The following is a 24,363-nucleotide window of genomic DNA, read 5'->3' as shown; positions in this document are numbered from 1 at the left end:
GATCTCTCATCTAAAACCAATTCCTTCATCTCTTCTTCAATCACCCGAAACCTATCTTCCCTATTGGTTCATATTCCTTAATAATTTTTAGAATTCAGTCTGCATCCATTCTTCTTATGTATAGAGCTGTTGTTATGTATAATCATTAATTTTAGCATTTAAATTAAAAATGTTCAGTACTTGCTTGTATACTCATTATACCTTCTGTTCAACTTTGGATATTCTACAACCGCTTTCAAGAACCTCATCTCTCTGTTTTACAGTGTTTGCCTGTGAGCCGATCTTATTGTCCATGTCTTGGACAATAAACAACCTGGAACTGACATTACCTGATAAATTTCAGGAGGATTTCTCATCTTATTTTATTTTTAAGCATGTTTCACTGCGCTATTCATTCTGTTGACTCGTTCGGTCTTATTGTTTATTTTAACCTTACTGTGATAAGATTTGTTACATCCAAGAAAGTTAAAACACTTGACGTACTCAATAGAATAATCATCAATTACAATCTTTGATCTAGGGGTCATTGCTCTTGTAAAAGCCAAAACTTTGCTCTTTGTCACTGAAAATGTAAATTAAAATCTTTAAAAAAAACATTACAAATTACCAGTTTGCAGACCTGACATGACATGACAACAGTATTGTTATACGAACTACTATGCTATTGTTGAAGTTAATAGACTGTTGAATAACAGTCAGATGAAATTTAATTTTCTATTTTTTTATCCATTTATATCTGTTATTTGTTATCTATTATTATTTTTTATTGTTATTTATTTATTAATATTATTATTTTTTTATTGTTATTTATTTATTATTATTATTATTATTATTATCTATTGTTTAATTTTATTGTTTGTTATTTGTTATCTATGAGATGCTCTACTTTATGTAGAGCATCTCGGAAATTTTACCGAGTCTCATTCACCTAACCCTAGAAAAGCTTTTGTTAAAAAACAAGAAAATTTCATTGTACCCTAAACCAAAATAGACAAAGGATATCCTGTTAATTGATACTGCCCCATCTCCCAGTGATCAATTTTAACTACATATTGGAAACCTCCTTTTTGGTAAAAAAATTATTTTGTGAATAACCCCTTCCAGTGAATTGTTTTTATTTAGTAGCGATCAATCGTTTTATTGGTTTAAGGTAAATTAATATTTCAGCAGTAATCTATTGAAAATTAGTGCGATTGATTTAAAGGAAATTCATTTTATTATTATAGTCCTTAATCAAATTGATGTTAACAACTGAAAACAGTTATTTCCATTCTAACAGTTGTGTGAGCTTTATGTCAGTCTTGTCACAATGTGTTAAATTTGTTAATTAATAAATAGATAGTTTTTGCTATTTCTAAACAAAGTTTCTAAAAAGTTTAGCTTTATTAGCAACAAATCCTTCTTTTTTTAATGTACTTGTAATTTAAAACTTTTTAAATGCAGGAAAAGTTTACATTTTATAGCTTTTGTTTTGAACTGTTAATTAGATTTCAGTCTTAAGTTAACTTGTTTATCATTCCTTTTTATTACAATATTATAACTTTTATGTTAGTTATTCTTATCTTTCTTATATACTTTCAACCTCTGTTAATGCCACCTTTTTGTCTCTTTTCTTCACCTTTTTTTGTCATAATATCTCATTACATTCCTTGGAGTTGCAGAATATTCAGCCAAATTTTATTCTCTCCCCTCTTCGTTGGCATCTCCTTATCTTCTCTTATCTCTTTACTTCTCTTTCCACATATTCTATTCAGGTTTTTTTTAAATCCATTCTTTGCCTCTCTTTGTTCACTATTCATCCAGTCTCTTCTTCAGTATTCATTTTGACATACTCGTATCATTCATTCTTTTCATACGATCATATAATCTAAGTTGTCTGTTTTCTAAGAAGTCCACCACCAGGTTCTGCTTTAGTTTATCTTCTCATGCTAACAATCATGTTGATGCGATCTTGTAATGTCTTTCAATCAATTCTTAGATATTGGAGCTCTGTTCTTATTAATTAGTTGTCTTTAACACAAGTTTCTGCTCCATTCTTGGTAGGGAGGAGGCATCAACTATTCTCTTCCCTCTTTATCGGTGTTTCCTTATCTTCTCTTACCTCTTTACTTCTCTTTCCATATATCCCGTTCAAGAATTTTTTAAATTCATTATTTGCCTCAACATCTTTAAAAACATCAACATATTTATATCACCAGTACTCTACATTTGTTAAAGCATATTACATTTTAATACGATGGTGATATAATACATATTAACATCTTTAATACTTTGAATTTGGTGCGTGCCTCCATGTGGTTTGGCTGGATAGTTCTTTTTGTAGAGAAAAAAAGGCCAAGAGAGTGAACTAAAATGGAATTCCTCCGGTAACTGGTAGTGCCGGTTGTATAGCTGATGCCAGAATTGTACAACTTCTAACTGTCGTCCTTTTTCAGGAGTTCTAAACTTCTGTGCAGTTAAGAAACAATAAAAATGGAAAGTTCATTTTTGAAGAATACTACCAAAGGTGGTTCTAATCCGTCATGTCTTAAGAATGTGTGACCGGCCATCTCGGATTATGCGGGGTCAGATACAAAAAAGTCTTGTTTAAGACTTGAGATGTGTTTTGTTCATTAGAGTTCTTAGTTAGTAGTACATCGATGTGAATGTTGCTGTTGGCATTCATATTGGTGGCATCCTGGCCTAGGTTAAGACTGGAAGCTGTCATAACCGAGGTATTAAAAATGACCCCCAGTAAAAGCCCATAAGGGCTAGGTACGGAGGAGGTGGTGTGGCGACTGTAACTGTCACATGGAGGGTGTTGGTCTGTACTAGTTCAGGATGTCCCTCTTAATTTAAATATGGAAAAGAAGCTTTAGTGATTTCAAATAAAGTAATTACTTTAAAAACAAGAAAACTAATGACAATTTATATGTATTTTTTTTTTATGAAAGAGTGGGAATCAAAAATTATGTTCATTAGCCTGATGGAAAGTTGGTAGCGTATGAAAAGACCCTGTTCCTGACCGGGATTCAAATCCAGGACCTCCTCATGAAATGCCGAGAAGGGTATTTTTTCAGAACACTGTATGGAACTTCATTTGATATTAACAAAACCTCTGTTAATTAGATGAGCTCCTTAATGTTCATATTTTATTAATTTTATTTTATTTGGATCTATTGCTAAGAGATCAGTTAGATCAATTTTTAATTGTCACTCAAAAATATCAACGTTTTATGAAACCGAACTAGTGTTCTTGGTGGTGATGTATAAAAACCAGCTTAAGCATAGGTTTGGCTATTAAGGCTTTACCCTTTAAAATACTACTCTTTATTCAACTGGCATTGATTGATAAGGTCATTAGTCACTGACTAATTAATTCCAACAATGTGCAGTGGAACTGCACCTAGCATTGTGTTTAACTTTGATTATCTACACACACTAGTTTCGTAAACATAACTTGGTTACTAGTATTTCACCATCTACATTCAGTTACTATTGCTATCTTACCTGTTTTCTGTTTCCTGTATCTTTTAACATTATACTGTCGCATGTTCATGGCTCGATCAGGATATTGAGAAATTAACAATTTTAGAATGTTTATATAATTACAATTTATTAGTTTAACAGTATAGAACATAAATAAAATAAGACCAATCAACAATAACAAACATTAATAATAAAAATAATGACAACTGTCAGTAATTGTAATAAACAATGATTACATACAAAATAGAATTTAAAGTAAGATCAGGATTTATTTGCAGGTAGTTAAATATTAAAAACCAGAATTCAGCCCATTGACAAAACACATTATCATGACCGCTAATATTTACACCTCTAACAACTGGTTTTGTATTACTATGAAGATAATATTAGCCCAAAGTTCTTTCATTCAAATACCTTTCCTGTTTACAAATAAAATTACCCTAATAATTTATAAATGAGTTCAATACTTTATCTCTTTCACTAATTTTCTATAGTCACTCACCGAACAACCTCCTGCGGCCTCCTACTGTCCTCACGGAATGCTTGAGATGTCACTTCACATGGTCAAATATGCACAATCTCACTTCTTCACTGACTTGTGTAATAACTCCTCCCTTTTTCAAAACTGAACTCACCTTGCCTTCCCTGGAGTATTTATACTCTTATCCTCTTTACTTACAGAACCAGACCCAAGTTGAAGCATGATAGTGATTTTCAGAGACATTTTCCCATACATTCCCACCCTGGTCTGGTATTTCTTCTCGTGGAACAACATCTGTGGTAGGTGTGTTGTTGGGCGGTATTAAAAAGAACTATTGTTCTTTGTTGTTTGTTTGTTGTAAATGGACCTGTTAGCTTTAGAAAAAGGATCCCTTTTAGTCCCCTTCTGGATTCCTCCCATTATATTTTCTACTACTTTCTTGTTAATTGGCAGGAATCTTTACTCAGGTCTGTTATACCGGACTTTATTGGAAATACCGGAATTTATTTTACTAGTATTGTTATAATTATGTAATACATTTTTTTATTTTTCAGGTTTTACATATGCATATCGCAAGTGAAAAGAAAAGTTGCCATTGACTACATCAGGATCGCCATGACAGTTACGATGTAAAACATTTTTATCCATTATATTTGTTGTTCCTAGAGTACGTGATTACCATGAAATATATACAACTCTACAACAGTTGTTTCAACCAGGTATTGTTATTATAATTATCATTATTATGTTTACCTTTGAGGTGAAGTGATAGCAACTCTACCTTTCTTCCAGAATATACTTGGTTTTTTCTTCCTAATCATATGTAGCACTTTCATGTGCTACTGAATTCATTTTTTTTTTTGTCTTCAGTCATTTGACTGGTTTGATGCAGCTCTCCAAGATTCCCTATCTAGTGCTTATCGTTTCATTTCAGTATAACCTCTACATCCTACATCCCTAACAATTTGTTTTACATTTTCCAAACGTGGCCTGCCTACACAATTTTTTCCTTCTACCTGTCCTTCTAATATTAAAGCGACTATTCCAGGATGCCTTAGTATGTGGCCTATACGTCTGTCTCTTCTTTTAACCATATTTTTCCAAACACTTCTTTCTTCATACTCCGATTGTCCAAGTTTCACTTCCATATAAAGCGACACTCCAAACATATACTTTCAAAAATCTTTTCCTGACATTTAAATTAATTTTTGATGTAAACAAATTATATTTCTTACTGAAGGCTCGTTTTGCTTGTGCTATTCGGCATTTTATATCGCTCCTGCTTCGTCCATCTTTAGTAATTCTACTTCCCAAATAACAAAATTCATCTACCTCCATAATCTTTTCTCCTCCTATTTTCACATTCAGTGGTCCACCTGTGTTATTTCTACTACATTTCATTACTTTTGTTTTGTTCTTGTTTTTTTTCACGCGATAGTTCTTGCGTAGGACTTCATCTATGCCGTTCATTGTTTCTACTAAATCCTTTTTACTCTTGGCTAGAATTACTATATCATCAGCAAATCGTAGCATCTTTATCTTTTCACCTTGTACTGTTACTCTGAATCTAAATTGTTCTTTAACATCATTAACTCCTAGTTCCATGTAAAGATTAAAAAGTATCGGAGATAGGGAACATCCTTGTCGGACTTCCTTTCTTATTACGGCTTCTTTCTTATGTTCTTCAATTATTACTGTTGCTGTTTGGTTCCTGTACATGTTAGCAATTGTTCTTCTATCTCTGTATTTGAACCCTAATTATTTTAAAATGCTGAACATTTTATTCCAGTCTACGTTATCGAATGCCTTTTCTAGGTCTATAAAAGCCAAGTATGTCGGTTTGTTTTTCTTTAATCTTCCTTCTACTATTAATCGGAGGCCTAAAATTGCTTCCCTTGTCCCTATACTTTTCCTGAAACCAAATCGGTCTTCTAACACTTCTTCCACTCTCCTCTCAATTCTTCTGTATAGAATTCTAGTTAAGATTTTTGATGAATGACTAGTTAAACTAATTGTTCTGTATTCTTCACATTTGTCTGCCCCTGCTTTCTTTGGTATCATGACTATAACACATATTGGGGTCAATATCGCCATGGGAGTAAATAGTTTTTTGAGGTCGGTTTTCTCAAAATTTTACTAACATTACCCCATTTCATATTGAACTCGGTACATATGTACATGCTTATTTTACAATTTTAAATAAAGTTTTTGCCTCAAAATTCACCTCCTTTCCCCCAAAAAAACTAAAAAGCTATCTTTCTATTTATCGTATATTTTTTAACAGTTTTTTTAGGAAGAAATAAAATTATTTTTATATCTTCCTTGACATAGTAGTAGTACAAGTGACCTTCCAAAAAATACTTTGGTGGCAATGTGGGTGTGGTGGGCCCCCGATCAAATTTTAAAAATATCGATTTTTTTGAATTTTGTAAAGCTTTATTTGGTCTATTTAAAATTTTAACGCTATTAAAAGTTTAAGTAATAAGCTTTTAATAACAGTATTAGAATAAAGTTTTATTTCAATTCAATCCGACACCCAAAAAATAAACTTAGGTAACATTTTATCGACCGTATATTTTTTAGTGTAATTTTTTTTAGTTTCTTTCATTTAACAAAGAAACTAGAAAAATCAAAAAAATTGCTTGGAAGATGATTTTTATGGAGGCGATTAGAGGGAAATTTTGGAGGAGGGGATTTTTTGAATTTAAAAAATTTATTTAAACACACGATAATTTTACAGTAAACCATCATAAATATCCAAGCCGAAAAAATAAATTTTAGTTAACTTTTTTCACGTATCATTATTTTTCCACCGTATGAAAATAATTAATGCCAGGAAAATATCGAAAACTTTTTTGCCGGCTGTTAAGTAATTTATAACCGATACGTTATAAATTTTACGAGCGGGAGGGAGTCGGTTGATATAGACAGTAAAAAAATAAATCGTTTCATCTGATTTATGAAGGTTAACATTACCTTTTTGTGAATTCACGCGTGCCGGTGTAGAAACAACGCATTTTACTTACGACATTAGATCTCGTGTAAAAGAAAGAATAGAAATAAAATGATGTACGAGTGAATTCGGTTTAGAGAAAGAAAATTAAAGAACGAATGAACGACCGAAAGAAAAGACGAAGAGAAGGGAAGGAGGGCTAATTAATAATTTTTGTTGTAGAATTGCGGTGCGACTGTGGGAACAAATATCGGAGTACAACCGGAGAAATACAAACAACTAACAGCACTGTTCCGTTACGAGACGGGGGCGATTAACGTGAAACTATTGTCCGATACTTATTTGCATCTACACCTATTATCATCGTCATCCTTACCATCAACGCTTTACTATTTTATTACCGTCTTTGATTGCGACCTGTTACCCTGGGAAAAACCGAATAACAAATATACAAAATAGTACTGTTTTTGTACAAATTCTAGATCTTACGTCTATCGCATCTAACTGTCCAGCGGATATTTTATTTATTCTTCCATTTGTATTATTCGTTTTTTAATACGATGTCAAAATTCTCTTAAAAAGTATTTTTTATTTTTTTTTTTTAATACACTAGCAGTTAAAGTTCATATCAAAGTAACTTAGATGGGATGAGGTGCTGATAAAATAAACTTCATTTTTTATTAGTTTACTAATTTAAACCGATAGAATCTCTTTATTTATTTGGATAAAGAACCCGGTTGCCTTCTGAGCTATATTGCCGGTCAGAACTGTACGTATACCGATATAAATATGTAACGCAAAATAATTAGTTTTATAATTTTTTGGTATTGAATTTTTCTAGGCAACAGAGTTCAGTTTTTGGTTACTGATAATTTTCTTGTCCCCCCTGACTTCAGTTTGTCTTAGAACAGGGTAGAGGTATAATATAAGATTACGATATGTTATTTAGAAGGTTGGAGATGAGTAAATTAATATTTACCGTTTTCCAAACAACAGCCGATTAATATTGTTTATACTAGCATAAAAAATGCGTGTAACAATGACATAAATACTCGTACAAAAGGAACCTGCGAATGATATTTTAAGTGTAAGTGAATTTACTTTTCTTTTAAAAAATAATTTTTTTCCATAAATCTTTTTTTTATATTAAAAAAAAACCGTTCTAATTTAGAAGAAAAAATAAACACTAGGTAGCTTACTACACTTGTAATAATTTTGCGTAGCGTACTTATTTACCCTTAGTTCGGAGGGGTTACAGTCCTTGATAGTTTTTTTGTATCCTTCCATACAAAAAAAAAAGCTGAAAAAATTTTGTAATAAATAAAATGTGAAAATTAAACTAACCTTTATCCACATATTATCTAACTTAAAGAGTTCCTACATAATCATGTAAATATGTACGTTTATATAAAAAATTATAATTCTTTGTTTTTTAAAAAAGAAGCAGGATAATAGGCATTACATAACCAGAAATAGGGGTGATTCGCTCGGTTACACCTTGTTATATAGATGAGAGGTAGGAGTGAGAACAACTTAAAACCGGGTTACTGGCTTTTGGACGACACCTTATGTATATTTTCCTTTAACTAAAAACAGCAGCAAAAATGTTAATATCTTCAACATTTTTGTTCTCATTTTTCTATTACCGGGTACATTTATTTTACTGCTACTGCAGTCGGTCGGTGTATAAATAAATAAATAACAAATATGACTTATATGATACTAAGCGGGTTTATTGTACGATTTGAGATATATATAAATATATATTAAATATAATCGACGTAAATATTAAAATAATGCGTTAGTTGAGATTTTAAAATTTTACGGTCAGAATATCGAAGCTTCTTATTATAAAATCAATCGATCAAAATCAAATAGTCGAATATTAAAACTATTTTTTGTAAAATGTAGGTATGTCATTCAAGGACATCGTATCGAATTCTAAGAATATAATACCGGCAAAAAAGCAATTAAATAATTTTTGAATAGAAAGGTCTCCGAGGATCGAAGTAAGGTCTTTACGGTGTAGTAAATACGTTGTGATCGATAGATCGGTGTATGTTGTATTATTGTACCGGATCGACTATATAAACTGTGCGTACACGATATTGAAAGCAAGTTAACAATTTACAACAGCGTATCAATAAAGAGTCAAACTGACAACAAGGCTGGTAAATCTTACTAAATGAAAGCGGGCGCGAACGTGTTGTTTGTTACAGAGGAAATGACGTAAAAAGACCTGTCCATCCGACCTTGATGTCTGTCTGTGTCCTTACATCGCACCGTCCGATCTGTTTACTTCAGAGACCTTACCGTACGTGTCCTTTTTATTATTATTTTTTCGTTCCTGGTTTCTTATTTACATTTCTATTATCAGTCTGTTAGATTTAAAATTAAACTCTTTGCAAATAATTTACGGTGAATAAAAACGAAGGAAAATTTATTTCACTATAATAATAATAATTATAAAAAATAATAGTAATAATGAAAACTGCATTTAGTTTTTTTGTATATTTTTTAAATTATTTGTAATTGCGGTATGTATACCGTAATTGAAGAAAGTAGATAGCCTAGCAATGCGGTATAAAATTTATTATACGAACGGAAGGGATGATAAAAGTGTTGTGATGTGTGTAACATTTTGGTTTATGTTATGTTAATATTTCTAATAATAGGCTTCGAAACAAAATAGATAGAACAATAAAAAAAAGGCAAAATTAACGTGAGTTATTTGTTTAGAAAGTTTTAACTCTTTAAACAAACAATTTTCTGATTAATAAAATATTTTAATAGAATTTGCTTTAAATAAACCGGATGTTTTATGGGCATATTATTTTATTTACATAGAAGACAAAATATCAAGAAACTAGCGATTTTACAGGAGAGAAATTTGATATTTCTCATTTTTTATTTGCTAATTTTCAACCGATGTTTAAACGGTTTTTTTTAATGATTTTACTGTTAAGTGATTTTTAAACTATACAGAAAATTTGTATTTATATTTTAAAAAATTATCAATTTATTCGATAGTTTTTAAAGCGTTAATTAAAATATCCGCAATATCTAAAAAACCAGATACATTTTAAAATATGTCTAATTAAAATAACAAAAATTAAAAGCACGCTAACCTTAGTAGAAATGAAAATCGTAAAAAAAATATATCGCTTAGACTATAAAGATCGAGCAGCAATCTGTTGAATAAATCAAGATACATATTTTTTCTTGTACTACCGAAGCTCTTTCCAAGAAACAACAACCTCTCGAGCAGTTTCATCACTATTCCGACAAATGATAGTGCGACCTGTTGATATTTCTGAAATGGCATTATACTTACCGACGGATAAAATTACGTTTACGTAATTTTTTAATTAATTATTAAATACGTTTTTATGAAGAAAAAGATATACTTTTTTAAAAGTTACGTCGCTATCTTCTAACCGAGCTTTTAAAATGTACCTGTTCAGTATGAAGAAATTTAGCAAAACTACGTGTACAGTAACATTAAAGTAGCGACATAAACTGCGCAATAGTAATTATTCAGTAAACTTTCAAATTAACTTGTAAACATTTTAATGAAAAAAGATATAATATTTTAATAATAGCCGACCGATTTCGTTAATTTCTATTTTTCTATTTCTTTACATTATTTTGTTTTTAATGGCGCACATTATTTAACAACCTAAAATGAAATAGCCGGCTTCCGTGGGGCGAGCGGTAGCGCTTGGCCTTTAATACGGAGGTTCCAGATTTGAATCCTAGTAAGGTATGGCGTTTTTCATACGCTACAAAATTCCATTTCTATATCCCACGCACAAGCTTTAAACTTATTGCCGGTATTATCAAGTAAAAAAGAAAAGAAAAGTGATGAACGCTGCGATTACACTATGTAACCGATATACATTAATTTCAATAAAAATAAAAACCGGTACCCGATCCTTGAAATATTTTAATAATGTTTTGATCTAATGATGGAAAGAGTAAATCGTAAGAACGATCAAAGTACGGTAGCCTGGGACGAGTGAGGAAATTACAGTGCGATTTAAGATGAGCGAGCGGCCTTGAGTTTAGCCCTAAGCACCTCAGCCTAAAGGACTTTTCTTAGTTCACCTAACTTCCTTATTATTTTAATTCCTTAACAAAACTCAAAACTGAATTATGAAGTACGTAAAAATAACCAAAAAATTTGTTTTTTCGAGTTTGGTCCATCTCACAGTTCAGTAGAAATGCCAAAATCACATTTGTTAGCAAAATCTTTAATTTAAAAAATAATTAATTTAAACGATTTTAAAAATTATTAGTATACATACTATACAGACAATTAGTTACGGAATTAATAACTTTCCTAATAGAAGTAGACTGTGTAGTCTAAGAGAATACGTAGGAAGATATTATAATAAGTAGAAATATAAAGAAAAATGAAAGTTTAATGTTGTTTGCTATTATATTTTTGTGTTGCGTATACAGTAGTACGGTATGTTGTAATAATATCTAACAAAATTTAAAAGGAAACTACAACCAGCTAGGACACTCTTGAGTTGCTACTTTCCGTATTCTAAAAATAAATGACAACCCTTGAGAAGAGATAACCAAAAGAAATATTGGAAATTATGTGCCGAGTTCTACAGTGAATCTGCTGAAAATGAATCTGGAACTAGACTTTCTTGTACAATATCTGATGTATAAAGGGTACATTGTTTTTAGAGGGAACTTCTATTGATGGTGTAGGTGTGTTTGATGTGCTAACGCAATAGTACTATCGTATTAAGATTTTAAAGTTAAAATACGTAATTAAATAATGAAAAAATGTTAAGTCAACGATATTCATTTAGCATTGTTGCGAACATACCGCTTTATCTGATAACTAGCGTATGTAATTATCGGTAAAAATGTCGGTTGTTCGAATTATTGTTAATAACGGTTGAAATTAAATAATCCTCGTCCTTATAACTAATGATAATTAATAATAGTAATTCAAGATAATTATTAAGCTTATTTCTACAAATTGACGTCTATGTTTGATGGATATCAGAATTGAAGAATAATGTGTCTTTGAGTATAAATAATCTATTGATGGTATTATGACTATAAGTTAATAATATCTTTATTTTGTTACGTCATGTGGTTTTCACTTTTTTTAATAACTCATTGACCATATTCTTCGCTCGTTAAAATACACGTGTAGGGTATTACAAGGTCAAATTGTAAATAAAACTGGAAAATGTTATCTTATTATGTAAAATTAGAATCTTTTTTTTTTTTGTAAAATACTTTACAAAACGGATAAACTTTATCGTAATATTTTTATTTAATTTATTAAAATTTACGGTGATTAATTATTATTTTAAATAAAATGTAATAAATATAAAAGAATCACAAATCTTGATTTAATTTAAATATTTCGAACGTCTATATAAGAAATGTCTTTATAAGAAAACGTCTATATTAACGTGTTACTCGCACAGCAATACTCATACGTACGCACACACACATGTACACATGTTTACGGTTGTATTTGAATTGTACAACGCTTGTTCAGTACTGTCTGACGGTAGCCAATCAGAGCAAAGGAAGCCACCTGCGTTTGTAAACCCCCGTCCCTCCCTCACCACTCAGCGCATTAGTTAGACTGACAGAAGTTTTTACTTATGCCTCATCCCAAAAAAATTAAATAAAAAAAGATTTACCTCTAAAATTCCTCTTAGCTAAAGTCCTCTGTCACTGTATAAACTATACAATTTTATAAATTATGTTATTGTATTATTTTATCATTAAAATAATCATTTTATCATTTAATAATTATATCATTTTAATCATTTTATATCATTTTAATTTTTATCATTTTAATAATTATTTTATCATTTTATTTTTTTAATTTATTTTATTAAAGCATTTGTTACTATAAGAAATTTGTATTATTTAATTTATTTATCAATAAACATTTCGCTTTAATCAACTGATTTTTTTTAAAAATCTAGCACAAATGAAGTATTACAATAAATAAAAATACCTTCAAAACTAGAATGATCTAATATACCGGTGATACAGATGGGGTTGATGAAGCTTTCTATTATTTAATCAAATCTAATGTTCAATCGTGTGTAATGTCTTTATCAGTAATGCAAGATTTCGCACGCACGCACACACACACACACACACCACCACCACCGCGCAAATGAAATCTGTTACTCCATAATTAAAATTTTGCTTTTTAATTTTTATTAAGATACCAGTAGACCCGGTAATGCTTTGCTATTGCTATATATATATAGTTTATATATATATATATATATATATATATATATATATATAGTTTATATATATATATATATATATATATATATATATATATATAGAGAGAGAGAGAGAGAGAGAGAGAATTTGATACACAATTGAAAATTTGATAAAAAAATTAAAAATCTGAACTTCACAAATTTTACCTTTCACTTATTCTCCTTCCCCTTTTTTCTTTCCAACTTCTCCCTTTCGCTCTTCTCCCTCATCGCTCACCCAGTTTCCTTTTTAGCCTTTCCCGTTTTCCCCTTTTCTCTTTCCACCCCTTTTCCCCGTTTTCCATTTTCAAAGTCTCTTCAATTTTTAAAAACGTCACTGTATTGTAATCTCTGCAGAGCAACAGTTTGGTCAGTACAGGATTCAAAACTTTTAATAATTTGAAGTATACGGGTTTCAAAAAAGTCGGTTTCCATCTTAAAAATAGTAGTTATAGTCGGTTACCTGTCCTCCGTACGGGTAAAAAAATATTTCCTAATATTTGAGATATTTCCACGCGAGAAACTTGCAAACTTATGGACGGAAGGGCAAGAAAACAGGGCAATAAACAATATGCGACTGTATTTCGTTTAAAATTCTCTTCCGCTTCAACTTCAATCTTCAAATCGATTACACCAGTCTTTACGGATTCATTTTGACGCGAACAGTCGATCACATATAAAGGATATTTGGTTTTGTAATCGGAAAACGTGTACGGCGAATCTATATTTTTATAATATGATTTTTGAAAATTAATAAACATTCTATACATCATCGCTTGGTTCCCTCGTAAATCTTCATACGGATATTTATTCGAATTGATCATTACACAAATATTTTTAACGTTACACGAATCGAATTCTGACGCGTCCTTCATGGCTTTGTCTTTCCTATCGGTTTGTAAACCTACAATAACATAGCGCGGTTTATCTATTTGCGACAACGTTGTCACATTCTATATAAAAGAATTCGTTTGAGGAACCGCCGTATTTTCCTGAAGGTCCTACTCTCTGAACGCCATACGCACATCCTTATTTTGATCTCTTATTTTAGCTAGTTCCAATTCATATTCGGGTGCCACCTTGAGGTACGGGACATCCCACACGATGTCTGTTAATTCTATCTTAGATTTGTGGTCGGGAACCGTAGCGCGTATCGCGTAATACGTCTCAACACCGATTCTTGTCTGTTGTTTATGATTATTTTTTTATAGTCTTCAGCGAAACCCAACAACATCGATAACGGTATGCGTAAATTGAAATTACCATTTTCATCTAAATCGACTTTATTTTTTCCAAAAATACATCTCGCTATTTCGGCAGATGTCAACGTAGAATTTGTCACTGAAAGAGCATTTTTCATAACAGTTGTCACGCCTACATTTCTCACCGAAGCTACTTCTTGCGCGTTAATAAGATATCGTATATCCTGGAATAAGAAGGCCGCACCAAAATTAACTAATTCTGAAGTAGTAGATTTTTTTCCGTCCGTTCAGGCGAGTTTGCCGGAAACAATCAAATAACTTTCACCCGGAACGGTATACGCGTCCGGTTGATTTATTGGGATTTTAATCTCCTTTTCGATTTTATTCGCTAAGGATGATTGTGAATTGATTATATGTTAGGGACTCATCTGAACGGCGCTATCTTATTAACTGTTAAATAATTCATCTCTATAGAAAAAGTTTAATTTTTTATTTCAATAACGTAATGGTACTTTTAAGTTTCCCTTCGACGATTTCAAAACCTAAAGATTTTAATTTTTTAACCCTTTCTTCGGTCAATTTGTAACGGTTTCTAACATCAATTTCATCAACACTTTCAAATACTAGCGGCATATCTATCTAAAATAACAAAAATAAAAATAAAATTACAATATTCTATTCAGAAACTCCGATGGGTCCTTGATTCTTTCAAAACCAACATGATGTTTACTCGTTCGCCGCGCAAATTTAATAAATTATCATTTTCATCGGTCAACGATATAACTAAATCGTAAATTGCTCTCACATCTACCGGTAGAAATTCAGTATAAGGAGGATATTGTTCAATCTTATCGCCCGGATCTACACTCAGCGGAAACTCATATAAAATGCGGTCTTGATTTCATTTCTATAACTACCCGAAATAATGTTACATTTCTCACGTACTACATTCACGGGAGCGATATTTATTATTTCATCCGAAAGATGCGTCGCATTCGCTTTGAGAATTCTCGGCCCATAGCCCAACAGCCTGCCGATACTGCAATCTGTATCCGAAAAGTCTATCCATACGGTGCTTTTAATTTCACACTGTAACGTATTTGGGTTTGCTTGCAATATGATGGTTTTATTAATTTTATTCATTTTATTCTGTATATATAGTTACTGATATCTTCAATTTCATAACTACCTGTTGGTATTGTTATGTATGCTTTTTTGTCGACACATAATTATTATTTTCATCTTATATGACATCCTTTTCCAAAGCGAAACAAAATTTATTATTTTTGTTTTCGTCGACGTGTGTTGGCGGTCATCTACCGTTTGAGACCCGATTCGTATTGGCCTTTTGAAAGGTCGATCGGAGGAAAAAATGATTTTTAATCATCGAACTGTTACCATCACTTGATAATAGACGCGACATATCTTTTTACAAAAAATAGAAAACAAAAAACGTATAATTTATTCGGATAAAAATTCTAAACATAATCGACCGCAAATCACATCATCGTCGGTTTGATATCCATTGTAATTTGTACGTTACGTTGGAGTTTCTGAAATAATTCATCAGTTCTGGAGGCGGATGCGCATCGCATATGCTATCAAAATAGTCTACATTTTTATCGATTTTTCGGAAACAAAGCCAATGCGTACCCGCGGCCCTTTGAGGCGTCTAAATTCACTATCGAGCATTCATTTTTCCAAATCTTTTTCGGTAAAGCGTCCAACATAAAAAACACCGCGGATCGTTTCGCGATCGTACAAAGCGCGATTTGGTATTGAATTGATTATTTTTTTTCTTAGCCGTACCGCCGCATTTCTTCAATCTCAATCGATCGCCAAATTTGGATTTAAGTTTCATCGCGTTAGTTACTGCGTAGGCGGCCGCTCTTTCAGTCAAACTGCTATCCGGCGCGAGCACACGTTTCCACGCCCGTTCGGCAAGCGCTTTATCGGCTTCAGATCTTGTTTTATTATCTGAATATTTCGAATAAGCTATATCGCGCAGTTTACACGCCTCATCTAATTTATTTACGCCTCTATCACCACGCTTCAACCTCTTATCCAAGTTCGTGCCAGGACTGCAATAATTGTAACCTGGAATATGAGCTTCAAACGGTAATAAATCTACAGCCTTATTGATTACTGACCCGATTATACCGCGTCCGCCTTTTTTCTTGGAAATATTTTACTTCTTCACCTTCATATCTCTATATATCAAAAAATTATTTTTTCATTAAAATACATTATTCATCATGTCGAACCAAATTTATTTTTACGCCATCATTATTGTTTTTGTTAATAGCTTCCGAAATTAAATTATTAATTTAAATATTTTGATTTATAATAATTATTAACCTCTGATTGTAAAAAAAAATTACGATAAATAATAATTCAATAATAGTAATAAAAAAATATATATCAGCAGTTATGAATGAAATAAAAATTTATGTACTTTTCATTTTTTTTAAAAATGTGTATATGTAATTTAGTAAGCGTACGAGGAAGTCATGTGGTGCTCAGATCAGATTTTTTGTAAGATATTTGGTATTTCGCATAACTCGAAAACGATTAACCGTTGGATGTTGAAATTTTGGTTTGGATTTAGGACTGCTGTACCATCTAGTTGTGCTCCTCCCATTTTTATATCAATCGACCGGACCAAAAGTAGCCAAAAAATTCTATTTTTTTGGATTTTGGGCTTTTCTTAACTGCAGTAATAAGCTTTCATTGAAATATTTTCAACTAATATATATTAGGGTGTGGCTGCCGACAAATTAAATACATTATGAAAATTTTAGAGGATAATCACCAACGGAATACAAAAAATGCAAAAAACTCTGTCGCAGTAAGTGCGTCAGAAGGGCGGATTTCCGGTTTTAGTTAAGAATTAATTGTAAAGGATGTTCCGCTGTTGTAATGATTTTTGAAAATAATATTGCTTTCAGTGTTGTGTCCTAGTAAAAGCTAGTTACTTTTATACGGATTATAATCCTAGACAGTGGATACCGGTGAACATTTGTGATTGGGATTCAATTGACTCTGAGATTCCGGGTTTGAATACCGGTCAGGAATGGCATTTTAACACACGCTACAAATCATTCATCTCATCCTCTGAAGCAATACTTAACTGTGGAGCCGGAGATTAAACAAAAAACAAAAATTCAATTGACCACAAATCTCAGGAATGGTCGGCCTCAGTATTCGATGTAATAGATAATACTGCGAGATACTAAGTATTTTATACTTGTATATTTATGTTTCGGTTCTTCCTCAATTTTACATAATTGTTGAGTTTGACGGCATCAATTGCTTAATACTGCTACTTGCCATCAACCTGTTTTGATACTATTACGTATAATTTACGTGGTTTTGGAGCTATGTTCACAAAAAATAAAATTATAAAATTATCTCAAAACGATTAAAATTTCAAAACTGTTTTTTTTTTTCGTTGACACACCCCTTTCTTCATACCAGATCAAATTTTGGATTATTGTGAAATTAAAATATTATAGCGATAGTGCTTGGAAAAATTTGATTTTGGCTTCAAACATTTTTTTTTTGTCTTCAGTCATTTTACTGGTTTGATGTAGCTCTCCAAGATTCCCTATCTAGTGTTAGTAGTTTCATTTCGTTATACCCTCTACATCCTACATTCCGAACAATTTGTTTTACATATTCCAAATGTGGCCTGCCTAGACAATTTTTTCCTTCTACCTGTCCCTTCAATATTAAAGCGACTATTCCAGGATGCCTTAATATGTGGCCTATATTCAGTCTCTTCTTTTAGCTATATTTTTCCAAATGCTTCTTTCTTCATCAATTTGCCGCAACACCTCATCATTTGTCACTTTATCCATCCATTTGATTTTTAACATTCTCCTAAGCACCGCATTTCAAAAGTTTCTAATAATATCTTCTCAGATACTCCGATCGTCCAAGTTTCACTTCCATGTAAAGCTACGCTTCAAACATATACTTTCAAAAATCTGTTCCTGATGTTTAAATTAATTTTTGATGTAAACGTATTATATTTCTGACTGAAGGCTCGTTTCGCCTGTGATGTACTGCATTTTATATCACTCCTTCTTCGTCCGTTTTTAGTAATTCTACTTCCCAAATAACAAAATTCTTCTACCTCCATAATCTTTTCTGTTCCTATTTTCACATACAGTGGTCTATCTTCGTTACATTTTTTTTTTCTTCGTATTTCTTCGTTATTTTTTCATCTTCGTTACATTTTGTTACTTTCGTTTTGTTCTTGTTTATTTTCATGCGGTAGTTCTTGTGTAGGACTTCATCTATGCCGTTCATTGTTTCTTCTAAATCCTTTTTACTCTCTGCTAGAATTACTATATCATCAGCAAATCGTATCATCTTTATCTTTTCACCTTGTACTGTTACTCCAAATCTAAATTGCCCTTTCATTAACAGCTAGTTCCATGTAAATATTAAAAAGTAACTAGGATAGGTAACAGGATGTTACCTATCCTAATAAAAAAGGGAGTCCGACAAGGATTGTCGGACTCCCTTTTTTATTACGGCTTCTTTCTTATGTTCTTCAATTATTACTGTTGCTGTTTGGTTCCTGTAAAGGTTAGCAATCGTTCTTCTATCTCTGTATTTGAACCCTAATTTTTTTTAAAATGATGAACATTTTATTCCAGTCTACGTTATCGAAAGCCGTTTCTAGGTCTATAAATGCCAAATATGTTGGTTTGTTTTTCTTTAAACAAACAGTTTTTGGTTCAAATATATATTTTGAATATGAATCGTACAAAATTATTTCGCGCTACGTATTGCTCACAGAAATCTAATTCTGGCTTTCTATATAACAAGTTACCTTTCAAATTACTACGCGAAAACCTTGAAAATCTTTGAAAACGTATCCAAAAACCAATTTTGTTTCCTCTAACTCCGGTTTCTGATAACCGATTCATTTGAAATTCATTAGGGATGTATTTTCAACAGGTTTACATCTCCCCCATCGATTTTCTTCAAAATCGGTTAAAATTTGCGTCCGGTAGAGCGGGTGAAAAAATCTTTTAAATGTATATATATATATATATATATATATATATATATATATATATAAATATATATATATAAACGTTGCAGAATCGTTTTCAGGAGACACCAAATCGTACAGAAAAGTTTGTTTCCCTCCTTCTCCCAGCGACATGCTCTTAGAAAATCTGACCAGTAGCAATAGCGATTTCTATAAATTCTTGGTAAATCCGCTACTTTCAAGTTCTCCATATTAGGGTTTGTAATAGTAGATGCGGGATGCGTTTTTCCATTATTATACAATCGTTAGTGGTAAAGCAAAAATTAATAAATGTACTAATTAGTATAAAAACACATAACCGAAAACATTAAATTGTAATTAAAAAAAAAAATTAATTCCAAGATACTTTTTTGATATGTGCAGATTAATGGACGTATTAAATTAACAATATATTCAAGGATACGTATACACGCTACAATTTGTTTCCAGGAGAACAGTTTTTTTTATAAAAATACGGTAGCATTTTTATAAAAATCAATTTTTACAACCATTAGTCGCTGCTGTGTTTCCTTCAAAGCAAAGTCTTTTGATCTGTTGCTCTCTCTCTCTCTCTCTGTGTGTGTATGTGTTTGTATCTGAGAGGGATAAAAACAAAAAAACAAAGGCAGCTGCAGTATAGTTGTTAATTTTACTTTTATAAGTACAGCAAAGAACATGTCTTATCCCCTATGGTCAAGAGTATAGAATAAAATCTGTGTTGTTTTGATGGTAATATTTAAAACAAAAAATGCCGTTTAGTTAACGTTCAAGGACAAAAATGAGTACGTGCTATTACAAATAAAATACATACCACTATAGCTTACAATAAAAAACATATAGAAAGAGTGGAGAGGGTAAAATGAGAAACGAATAAGTGGGAGATAGACAGACGTGACTCAATAGACAGACACGCGTTTTATCTTTTTAACTGTTTTACAGTAGCAAATGTTCAGCTTTGTAAGGAAGAAATAAATCAATCTCGTTTTATATTATTTTAAAAGTTAGCGTACACATCAGTAAATCAAATAAATATTTACGCACGGATATATGTCTAGAAAATAATTTATAACCAAATACATTTTATATTTAACAATTTTAATTGATCAAATAATACCGTTTTCAGTCTTAGAGAACATAAAATATTCTCTTTATTAAATTTTCTTTCTTACTTTTCCTAATTGAAAATGTAATTATCGGTGTATAAAACGAAAGTTCAGTTCTGTAAATTACTATTCAAAAAACAAATTTGTTAATTTTCAACTAGATTAGCAATTCTGATAACGAATGTTTTTATTAAATAATATTTTAATGCAGGTAAAAAGTAAACAAAATCATATTGAAATTAGATTCTAATTTTTATTTTAAAGTATATATTTAAAATTCAAATTTATATTTTAAACAGGGGGGTTTCAGTCACGAGGGGGTTGTTAGTGCGAGTAAACAATTGTAACACTCACTCAGAAACACCGAAAAGTAATTAAGTTCTTTTTGAATTCTTTTAAACTCGTACCAAATCCCTCAAACGAGTCGCTCGAGTCTGAGCGAGTAAACTCCTCTAATATCACCGACCGATCAGACACACAGAAAAGTAAGAAAGTTGTTTGTAAATCTTATAACGTCGTGCCGATTAAGAGACATCTCAAAGTCTCGTCAAATCGCTTACCTTTATGCGTGTCGTTTGTATAACTGAAGAATTTTCTAGAAAGGAAAAACCACACAGTCTAGGACATTATTTTAAAGTGAGGAACATTTGATTTATTTTATTGTATACAACATAGTTTTTTTTTTAATATATCGGTTTAAAGTTAAATATTTATTTTTTCATTTATTGCTTGATGAAAACTAAATTAAAATTTCAACATGGTTTTTAATAGCTCATTGCTAGAATTTATACGATCCACTTTTTTAAATGAAATCTCGTTTTTAAATTTAAAATCTATTCTATTTAAATAATAAACTTCCAATTTACAAAATTTGTTCTATTCAAAAAAAAAAGGGTGATTTGATTTTTTTTTTTTTTATGTGATACATCAATACGGAGAAATTTTTGTATAAAAATAATTGATCAATTTTATGTATGAACTAAAATGAATTTTATAAAGAGAATATAAAATGTCTTTCATGTTTTCTATAATTTTATAGGAATTGCCTAATTTTTATATTACATCTAAGATACATTAGTTGTATAAATAGTAAATATAATTTATGTATATTGAACAGATCTGTTTTTTCTTTTGGCTACCATTAAAGGCCTACTGAAAATAAGTACAAATATCTTTATATAATGAATATCTTACAGGAACTATCTTAATTTTACTGTTTTATGGATTGAATACTTTTATTATTCCTGAAATAGGAAATATTTTTTTAAAAACTGTATTAAAAGAGAAAAATGTATTTTAATTCGTTTTGAATTAGGAAAACAACAGTAATGTGCAGTTCTATATAGTATTTAAAGTACACTCATTCTTTTTTAGTTAGTATACTTTATTTACATTTTATTTTACACAGTAAAAAAAGGTAAATAAGTTTAGAAATGCTAGTAACTGATCATGAACATCAGATCCAGTGGAATGTTGCCTAATGTAGCCCTTGAGAACGTGGGTGTCTTGATTCATTTGGTTAATGAATTATTTGGAATTATTGCGACATAAAATTAATCACAGTTGAAGTTTTAATATCACATAATTTGTTATTTTATCTTTCTTTTCAGATTATAATAATTGTGTTTCCCCGCTAGAAAAATCAGAATCTTTTTTTAAACAAAATTGTTAAACCAAATCTTACTGATGAACCACACATTGTCAGATCTACATCATTCAATTTCTTTCTCCTGTGATTCTCTAGAAAATTCTAGAAATAAAAGCCGATTATCACTTGTACTAATATTTTTCATTATTGTAGATATATTCATTTATTTCCCAAGATTTTATAACTCTAAGAAATTATCTTGGTTGTCATGGGTTATATGACCACCGCTATAAATATATGTCCATGTTCGGTTATGAAATAACCAAATAAATATACATATATATTTATTATAAGATCCACCAAACTTAGCCTACACTTGTTTTGCTCGCTAACCTTGACTAGCAAGTGAAGCGAGTGTAGGTTAAGTTAGGTCAGATTATATTTCTACTTAACCCAGGAGACCTATTATCTTTTATTTTAATTAATTTTAATAAATTTATTAATTAATTTTAATTAAAAATAATTTCAAATTTATTTTTGTTCCTTATGTTACTAGTTTTTCCTGTATGTCAGTTAACCGTATTCATTTCTGGGTCTCTCAATTGTAATCTGATATGAAATCTTTTGTAAAGGTGTTTTATTGCGTAATTAATATATATATATGTGTAAATGATCCTGTGTTAAATATTTTGCCTAAATTTATTTTATTTTTTCAGTTCACTAATAAATATCACCAGAATATAATACACAATTATATTGAAATCTAAATCAAACTTGTTCTAATCCATTTTTTATATTTTGGTTTGATCCATTGTCATCTTTAGTGAATTATCCACCTGCACACAAATTTTGGAATACTGTATCAAAATAGTTTAATTATATTTTTTAATTATTTTCAAGCAAGTGCACATTTTATATTTATTTGTGATTTTATAGGTGATTAGGTTGATATTTCAGTCAACATCACGACTGAAATATGTGAATATACATCTGCTGTGTATGTAGCAAATGTTATTTTAACTGACAGTGGTGTTGAAGAGGCCATTTGCCGAATTAATTCTTTGATGGGCCCAGAATATATTCATCCTCTTTTAGTGAAGAAATACTCTGCCATATGGTGTGGTTTTTAACTAAGCTCTTCAATCGTGTATATGTAACATATAACTAAATTAAACTAATGTGATTTATAAAAACTAGGAAACGTGGAGAACAGATGTTTAGCTTGCCTTACTCCAGATCTAACTTAAAAATTGGCTTAGAGATAAAATTACTTTTTTAACATATGAAATTCTTTTTTCGGTTTTCATATTGTGATCGTTACAGGTTCCATTTCCTTATAAGCTACCTTGTTCTATATTACCCTTCAGTGCCCTTCTGTGTAGTAGTTTTTGTTTATGCAGGTCATTGCTATTCTTTCGAGTTTTAGAATGCTGTGTGGCTTGTTTGGAATATAGTTTCACTACTTTATATTATTACAGTTGGACGACGACCGGTAATGTTTGAGTTTGGTGGCTATGAGAGGCATTTTTTGTTGTGTGTGTTGTTAGTGAGGTTTTGTGCTGTTGACAGTTTGTCGATTCTATTTCTGCATGTGGTTTTCTTGTTTAAGTTGTATGTGACTATTTTTCCAAGGTATATGAATTTTTCTACTTTTTTAATCTCTTGATTATTTACTGATATTTTGTTTGTAAGTGGAAAGTTAGTTAACATCAGTTTTGTTCTTTTAAAAAGAGATTTTTAAGCTTATTCTGTGTGGTATCTCCAGTGGTGAACTTATTTATGTTTTGGCTTCTTGGATGCTATTTTCCAGGAGGACTAGATCGTCAGTAAGGCCTAGGCAGTTTAGTTTTATGTTTTCTTTTGTCTTGGTATTTATTTCATACCACTCCTCATTGTGAATTCCAAGGCGCAATTGAACAGTGGGGTAGTCCATCTTCCTGTATCAGCCTTGTGCATATCATGAATGGGTCTGAAAGTTCTCTAAATTGTACTTTAGATGTTATGTTTGTTATTGTTGGTTTTATACGTATTATTTTTGCTAAACGAATTGCAAAGATTCAGTTAAAAATTCCAGTAAAATAAAGATTGATAAAAAAAAGTCCTTTTGAGGAAAATATGTATTTGAATAGTCTTTACATTTTTCAAATAATGTATTAATTTTTTTTAATTACATAGTCTGAATTTTAAGCAGTGTAGTTAGTTGGACATCTGGAAAATTGGTGTTCCACGTGTTAACTTTTCATTATGTAAAT

General features: G+C 30.9%; 1 protein-coding gene across 3 annotated transcripts in view; it reads left to right on the top strand.

The window, feature by feature from the left end:
- Positions 1-24,363, top strand: part of LOC142334153 (putative endochitinase) — an 84,179-nt gene that overhangs the window by 14,557 nt on the left and 45,259 nt on the right. For all 3 annotated transcript variants that reach the window (XM_075381935.1, XM_075381936.1, XM_075381934.1), the window contains exon 2: positions 4,504-4,668. In XM_075381935.1, coding sequence (XP_075238050.1) covers positions 4,630-4,668 — 39 coding nt within the window. In that variant the 5' untranslated portion in view covers positions 4,504-4,629. The remainder of the gene's footprint in view (positions 1-4,503; positions 4,669-24,363) is intronic.

Source organism: Lycorma delicatula, chromosome 13 (assembly GCF_047948215.1).
Source record: "Lycorma delicatula isolate Av1 chromosome 13, ASM4794821v1, whole genome shotgun sequence".
Classification (NCBI taxonomy): Eukaryota; Metazoa; Arthropoda; class Insecta; order Hemiptera; family Fulgoridae; genus Lycorma; species Lycorma delicatula.
Note: the sequence above shows the minus strand (reverse complement) of the source record. Positions and strands in the feature narration are given on the sequence as shown.